Source organism: Microtus pennsylvanicus, chromosome 8, assembly GCF_037038515.1.
Source record: "Microtus pennsylvanicus isolate mMicPen1 chromosome 8, mMicPen1.hap1, whole genome shotgun sequence".
Classification (NCBI taxonomy): domain Eukaryota; kingdom Metazoa; phylum Chordata; class Mammalia; order Rodentia; family Cricetidae; genus Microtus; species Microtus pennsylvanicus.
The window spans coordinates 88,389,402-88,397,390 of record NC_134586.1 but is presented as its reverse complement, the minus strand read 5'-3'; the positions used below and the strand labels follow the sequence as shown (position 1 = coordinate 88,397,390).

Genomic DNA, 7,989 nt, shown 5'->3' with positions numbered 1-7,989 from the left:
CAACTACCTTTCAAGAGCAGCTGTATTATATTAAGCCATTCTCTTTCCCTTTTTGCTATGTCCAAAGAGTCTCTCTTTTCAGGGGAGGCCCTCCTTGACTCCCTGGCTTCTTTTTACCCCTTCTATTTATTACAATGGATTGACTTAGATTCTTTAAGCTAGGAGGTGCCATTTCCTGCAGGATGGGGTGACAAATGAATTAAGGCCTGGTATGAAATATCTAGACATTCTCTCCACCTCACATTAACCGCGTGCCACCCACACGGCCCCTGTGAGGCTACACTCCACTTTCCCAGCTTCAAGCTTTTCATCTGCTTGAGCTGTTGGAGCGAACGGGTTTGCTTGCAGCAGCATATTGCGGGCAGTTCTCCGGCTTCAGGATTTGAATCAGACGTGATGCAGAGTTGGGTGGAGGGTGCCTCTCCAAGCGGGACGATTTCTTCTCGGAGGAGTGGCTTGCACCCCTCTCCCCTCTTTCCATTGTCCTAAGGCTGTGCTACTCCTAGATTCCTCCCCTTATCTTCTTCACCGGGAGACCTAAGTGCAGGCCTTGAAGAGAAGAGCCTGGAGGAGACTCACCCAGGCCCACCCAATTTACTGTCAGCCTCTCTCATTGTGAAAAGACTGCCTCGGGGCGAGTACCAGGGTGCGGCCCAGAGCGGAAGAGGGGTTTGTCACCTAAGAAAGTAAGAAAGAAAACGGGGGCTAGGGACAAAAGTGTGCACAGGAGTCTGTTTATGTAAAAACAAAACCACGTTAAAGGCGCCACCCTCCCCCCACCCCCAAGTGTTTGATCACCGGCGCGGAGTTTGCTCGGAATTAAGGTAAATCTGAAACCGTGGGAGTAGCCAACGCCCCACAAAAGTGAGGCTCGTCTTGGAACTGCCCGCTCAGACCCGGGGGGCTCAAGGTTGACTTTTCCACCACCTCGCGCTCAGAGAGGCTGCGGCCACAGAGCCCTAGGGGAGGGCCGCCGCGCAGACTCCACAGTCACCGCCTCTCCCAGCCCGGCGGACAGGGCCGTCAATCATGCTCGTCCGGACCCGCCTTCGGACTGCAGCGAGCGGCCAATCGGAGCCAAGCTCCGCAGCGATGAGCTCAGCCCGATGGCTTCCCATTGGGTGGCTATATTAAGAAAGTGGCCGGACTCTTTAAATAGCGGGCGCTAGGGCCGCAGCCCGCATCTGCCACCGCAGTCCAGCTGTCTTCGTCTGTGCCTCTGTTCCTTAGATCTGGAGGTTTTTCTCTCCGGGACGGAAGCTAGGCCGAGTCCGCAGCACCAGCCATCGCCTTGCACAAAGCAACCCAACTCCGGGACAGCCGAGGACCGCAGTATCGCCCGGCAGCAGCAGCGCGGCGACACGCTCCGCGCGCCTTATGCCCCCGCGCCCCTGCCGCAGCAGCCAGAGAGCCCCGAGAGAACGCACCGCCGCGGGGTCCCGGTGCAGCTAGCGAGCATAGCCCGCTGCGCGCGGCCGCGGGTGAGCGGAGAGCGGCAAGCAGGGAGCGGGACGGCGGCGAGGCGCTCGCGGGCCCCTCCTGCTGCCCGCGCCCGGTGAGCTCATGGCGGCCATCCGCAAGAAGCTAGTGGTGGTGGGCGACGGCGCGTGCGGCAAGACGTGCCTGCTGATCGTGTTCAGTAAGGACGAGTTCCCCGAGGTGTACGTGCCTACCGTGTTCGAGAACTATGTGGCGGACATCGAGGTGGACGGCAAGCAGGTGGAGTTGGCGCTGTGGGACACAGCAGGCCAGGAGGACTACGATCGTTTACGGCCGCTCTCTTATCCGGACACAGACGTCATCCTTATGTGCTTCTCGGTGGACAGTCCGGACTCTCTGGAGAACATCCCCGAGAAGTGGGTACCCGAGGTAAAGCACTTCTGCCCCAATGTGCCAATCATCCTGGTGGCCAACAAGAAAGATCTGCGCAGCGATGAGCATGTACGCACGGAGCTGGCCCGAATGAAGCAAGAGCCAGTGCGCACGGATGACGGCCGCGCCATGGCGGTGCGCATCCAAGCCTATGACTACCTCGAGTGCTCGGCCAAGACCAAGGAGGGCGTGCGCGAGGTCTTCGAGACGGCCACACGCGCCGCGCTGCAGAAGCGCTACGGCTCCCAGAATGGTTGCATCAACTGCTGCAAGGTGCTATGAGGGCCGCGCCCTGCCTCCCGCCCCTGCCAGCGTGGCTCCCCCTCCTCGACCCGGTCGCCCACGAGCCGGTAGAAAGGGAGACTCACGCCCCCCAAGGACACCACCAGACTGCCTGGCATCTGCTGGTGACTCTGGCTGATCACGCTGAGAATTAGCGTGGGCACCGAGCTCCCCCTTTCCAGTGTCTGTGTGTGTCCAGCTGTGTAGCACAGGCCTGGGCGCCCTGCTGAGTGCCAAGGGGTTCCTGAGCATTCTTTCTAAAGAGTCAGGCCTCAAAGTGTGGTTGTGTGTATGTACGACTCCCTACACCCCCACCCCACTCCTGCCCCACCCTTGCCTCTGGTTTCACCAGGGTCACGCAGAGTGGACGAACCCCAACAGATGTTCCGCTTGTAACCAGCGAGCCACTACTGTCCCTCCATGTCTGTAACATAGACCCCTGGAACCACGGAAGGGAAGGGCTGGGGAAGGTAATGGGGGGGTGTTGCATAAATGCAGATTTTATTTTCGGAGGCAGAATGGTGTCGTTTCGTGGTGGTGAGTGGTGTGACCAGGGCGCAAGAGCAACTCCTTTCCCAGGCTGGATCAGGCGCCCTCCCATCCGAGCATGAACTGGACTTGGCCATCTTTCCACATCATGGGAAGACATTTGCGACTGACTTGGGGTTGTGAGGAAGCAGCTTCCAGACACAGTCTCCTGGGCCAACCCCCCAGCGAACCTCCTTTCCAGCCACCTGCAGAGGATCCAGGGTGTGCTGCGGGGGTCACTTTTGCCATAAGCGAACTTTGTGCCTGTCCCACAAGTGAACGTTGTTCAGCCCAAGAACCTATTGTTACTGAATTTATTTAAAGGCTGAAGCTTTTTCTTTTTGTTATTGTTGTTGATGAAAAGAATTCTTTGCACAATTGTTTCATTGTTTGACACTCAGTGCGCTTGTCATTTGCATACGACAGCATTCTGACCACACTTGTATGCTGTAACCTCATCTACTTCTGATTTTATTTTTTAAAAAAAACTATGATGACTTTAAAATAAGATTAAAAAACACTAATTTTTGTTTTCTTGAAAAAAGTGTCAACACTGTTTTGTGAATTTTATTTGTGTAGCTTACGCACACTGTTTTGATAAAGGAAGGCAACATTTCGGTCTATTGAAACCTTCCCCTCCCAGGAAGACCATCTTCAGCTATGTAAAATTTTCTCTACATTCTGTGTGCAGAGCAGAGAAAAGCCTCCCCCTATGCCCGGCCCTTTCCCTCTCCCTTATCCTGCCCAGTGGTACTTCTACTAAATTGTTGTCTTGGGTTTTTTTTTTTTTGTTTATTTTATTTTTTAAATAAACTGATAAATGACAAAGTGGTGAGCTTACGATGTTTACATAAAAGTTCTATAAGCTGTGTATACAGTTTTTTATGTAAAATATTAAAAGACTATGATGACATTTATAAATGGCTCTTGTGGCTTAATAGTGTCATTAAAAATATCCGAATTTGGGGTAAGGGGAGAATTCTCAGAGAGCCCCTTTCTGGCAGTGAATCCACTGTCTTCTCTATAGTAAACATAGTCAATGAGCCCGACACCTTTTAGGGGGTTGGGTGACCCAGAGGGGCCAGGCTGTTCCTGTCACATTCCCAGAGGAGGTTAAGCCTGTTACTCAGACATCTAGAGTGTATTAATTATTGTGAATTTAGTCCCATTAGGTGAGGCCTAAGTCTTGGTTTGACTTCCTCTGTAGGTCTTTAGAAAATGTCTTTAACGTAATCTGGGGTGTTGCTTCTCACTCTTTGACACCGGGAAAGGTTGTCATTTGTCAATGTTAAATGTAGATTTTTTAAATGTTTTCAGGAGGTGTGGTTGATTACAAGTGGATCAGGCTGGGAACTTAAAGAGGTGGGAAATAGATCCTGGACTCCCATCTCTCACCCTCCCCCACCCAGCCCCTTCCCATCTAAGCTGGTATCTCTGGGGAACTGAATGTGTACCTGGAGCTTCTGAGTGGGATTTCAGGGAGAGAGTTAAAATAAGGAACCGGCTCTTTATTATTATACAACTTTTACCTGAATGCTTCCAGAAGGGTCCCATAAATGCCTTAGTCTAAGGACTAGTTCCTGGCCCTGTAGACAGAAGGCTGTGTGTTTGAGCAGTCAGGATTTAATGTTAGGGAAGTCCGGGTTTGAGAGTCAACGTTGAGAACCCCCTAATTTCAGGCAGGCTCCTTCTTTGGTGTACTTAGCTAGACAGGCTGGTTTGTTCTTAGGAGACGGCGTTAAAACTCTGCTCTAGACAGGAGGGCTCAAACCTGCCAGCTCTCACAGGCGTCCAGGGAAGGGTGCCAACCTCTCCCTGTCTACTTGAGAGGTATTTTTTTCTGTTTGGAATCATGGCTTTCTGGGTTCCTAGAGCAGGGTTGCTACACTCTCCACCCCCTCCGCCTCCACCCTGAGGCCAGGGCCCTGGGAAGGGGGGGGCTCCTTTGAAGTTGCTTGCATCAAAGCTGAAGCTTCTGTTTCCCTGGCTTCCCTCAGACTCTCAAGCACTTTTGTGAGCTCAGAAAAACCTGTCTGTGGTGACCTTTCACCCAGTTAAGCATTCAGGAACAGGGCTTCTAGCTCTGCAGAGTGAGGCCCATGGGCCAACAGTGGGGGATGTTTGGGCTCCCCCAGGAGTATAGAGGCTGGGTCCATCCAGGGTGACTGCTTCTATGAGCATAATCTAACTTCTCTCACCTTTATCCCACAGTCCGTTTCTTTCCATTTTAGAGGCAAATCTTTCCACTGAAAGACTGTGTTTACTTGCACATCCCAGAGCCCTTCGGTACCAGGGAGTGCAGGACTCTTGTTGGGGAAGCGCTCAGGCTTGGCTGGGCCAAATGCCCAGAACTCAGCTTTGCAGCCAGACATCCCATCCGAGAGCCTGGAGACCAAACGTCCTGAAAAGAGTCACTCTGGGTTTCCTGCCAGCACAGACCTAAAACTCTTCGTTTTTCACGTTTGGAGGAAGGACCAACAGGCAGGTGATGCCCAGCAGCCCCAGGGTTGTACTTGCTTTAAGATGCAGGGCATTTACTAGAATATTCCAGCCAGAACTCACTCTTTTTGTTACACCAGGACCCAACTGGAAAATATAAAGATGAATTGCTGTAGGCTGGAAAATCAATTAGGAAAAAGAGGTAAAACATCTGGTGTTATTCTAAGGATATGAAAATTCATTTTGCACATTTAAAATCAATGTGTTGCGTTCATCTAACTGCTGGTTGAACTGTTTTGCATAAAACAGTGAGGGGAGCTTCCTTCATCCTGGACACGGGCATTTTACAGCAAGGGGCCTTGTCTAGAATTCCCCTTTCATTTTAATCTTAATTCAACCTGGATTGGAAGGTCTTTTCCACATGTGTTTTAAGCGTGACAGGAATCATATGGCATTCTGATTTGCTGCTAATGGTAGCGCCAGAGATTCTGACCCAGTGGGTCTGATTGGGGGTCTGAGAATTGGGGTTGCAGATAAGGTCCTAAGTGACAGTGATGCTGCAGGGTTGGGGACAACGATTTGAGGATGAGTGGCTTAGATTAAGGGGAGGTGCTTGTCATGGTAGAGAGTGGGGAAGTGGCTTCCATATGAAGTGGGGCAAATTCTGCAGCTTTCTGGTATGTCCCGAATGACGTTCTTACCCGGGAGCCACGGAACGGAACAGAACTTCTATTTATTCTATACTAGCATCTACCAATGGGGACCAGAAGAGCAATGGGACACCATCCTTACCCTTCAGGAACTAGGTCACAGTTTCTGGCTCAGGCAATGGCAGGGATGCCCTCACCTGGCCTGAGCATCCTCTGATGAAGGTACCTGTAAGGAGGATAGGGGCTGGGGCAGCAGTTCCTACAGTTGTTTTGAACATTGGGAAGGATGTCATGCGTGAAGACATTTGAGTAGACTCTTAAATTGGGAGTGGGTGAAGTGTAGGCGGAAGAAATAGTGAGGCTGAGGGTGGGAGGGTGGACAACTGGGCCATTAACACTTTGATGAGGTCGATGGTTTCTTTTTATTACTAGTAAGACTTGACTTCTTTGGGGTGACTGCTTTATGTAGCCCTCCGGCATATATTTCTTCAACCAAGCCCCTACTCTCCCCTCCCATGCAGAGCTCAGGTGCTTCTAGTAGGCGGGGCGAGAAGGTGCTTGCAAAATTATTTCAGTGTTTTCTCTGTGCCTTCCATGAATGTGCCGCAGGCATTGGTTAGCATCTGGGAAGGAAAATGCACTCCTGGGAAAGACACCTTGGTTTACTAAAGCAGTGACCACACAAAAAGACCTTGTGCCTCAGTTTCTCCGATCTTTACCACATTCCGTGGTTTATCATCTGGCTGTCTGACCAGAGAATGAACCTGGCTACTCAGCCTGTGTCCTCAACTCTCAACAGCCCACATATAAGGTAAGAGTCTAGAGGACTCAATTCATTCTTTCCTATTTATCCATGCCACTACCCCACCCCGAATCCTTAAAACAGGGTTTTATTGTAGCCCAGGCTAGCCTTGAACCCACTATAAAGCCGAGGATCACCTTGAACTTCTGATCCTCTCCTGACTTTGCCTTTTGAGTGCAGGGATTACAGGTATACATGCCCTGTTTGTGTGGTGTTTGAACCCAGGGCGCGATGCATGCTAGGTGAGTACCCTACCAACTTAGCTACAGAAAAGGTCCATTTTGTTTATTCTTGTAGTCAACAAAATATTTGTTGTTAGCTGACTGACTATGGGCTAAAAACTATGCCAGGAGCTTGGCATGCAGGACCTCATCTCTCCTCCCATGAAGAATATTCCATCTAGTATTATGTCTAAACAAGCAATAATAATGATAATATTAGCCAGGATTGATTGAGTTCGCATAGAGGATTATTCCCAGCACTTTGTTTTGTGATTTTATTTAATTCTTGTATTAATATCTATGATTACATAGCAAATTATTCCAAAACTCAGTGTCTTAAAAAACCGTTTATTGCCTCAGAGTTTCCAGAAATCAGGAATGGAGGCACAGTTCAGCTATGTGTTTGGGATGAAGCTTTCCCAAAAGGCAGAAGCCAAGTATGCTCATGATCACAGAAGTGCTAGAGATTGGAACCCAAGCTGGAGGCAAAGGAGCTCTCAGGGTCCAGGTTCTGGCAGGCGCCTTGGAGGGGGAAACAATGATGCAGCTGAGGATGGAATGAGAGGTTGATTACAAGACCATAAGCTTGTCGGCTTGTTTGCCACAGTGTGCCTGATGCCATGTGCTTGACAAGAACTGGACCTCAGCAAATAGTAGTTGAAGGAATAAAGAAAGAACCAACATTTATGAAACTCAAGCTTCTAAATGACAATGGTCAGGGTTTGGAATAGCTCTGTGGGCAGCGAAGGGGAGATGAGTTAAAAATACCTGGGCTATGTGTAGGATTTTTGAGTTCAGAGATTAAGAAAAATCTTCTCAAAAAACAAAACAAAACAAAACAAAACAAAACAAAACAAAAAAACTGGGCAGTGATGGTGCATGCCTTTAATCCCAGCACTCGGGAGACAGAGGCAGGTGGATCTCTGTGAGTTCGAGGCCAGCCTGGTCTACAAAGCAAGTTCTAGGACAGGCACAAGAAAAGAAAAGAAAAGAAAAGAAAAGAAAAGAAAAGAAAAGAAAAGAAAAGAAAAGGAAAGAAGGAAGGAAGGAAAGAAAGAAAGAAAGAAAGATCTTTTTACAAGTTATAATTTCTTGTTTTTCTTGTGTGCATGCTCATGTGTCTGCCTGTATGCAGGCACATGTAGAGGTCAGAAATCAACCTCCGGTGTCATTCCTCAGGTGCTACTGACTTTGT

At 49.7% G+C, this 7,989-nt stretch overlaps 1 protein-coding gene across 1 annotated transcript; it reads left to right on the top strand.

The window, feature by feature from the left end:
* The first annotated feature begins 1,170 nt into the window (after nt 1–1,170).
* Nucleotides 1,171–3,510, top strand: Rhob (ras homolog family member B). The gene has a single exon (XM_075983980.1). It carries the CDS (start codon nt 1,564–1,566, stop codon nt 2,152–2,154), a length of 591 nt encoding a protein of 196 aa, XP_075840095.1. The 5' UTR covers nt 1,171–1,563; the 3' UTR covers nt 2,155–3,510.
* Nucleotides 3,511–7,989: the final 4,479 nt, after the last annotated feature.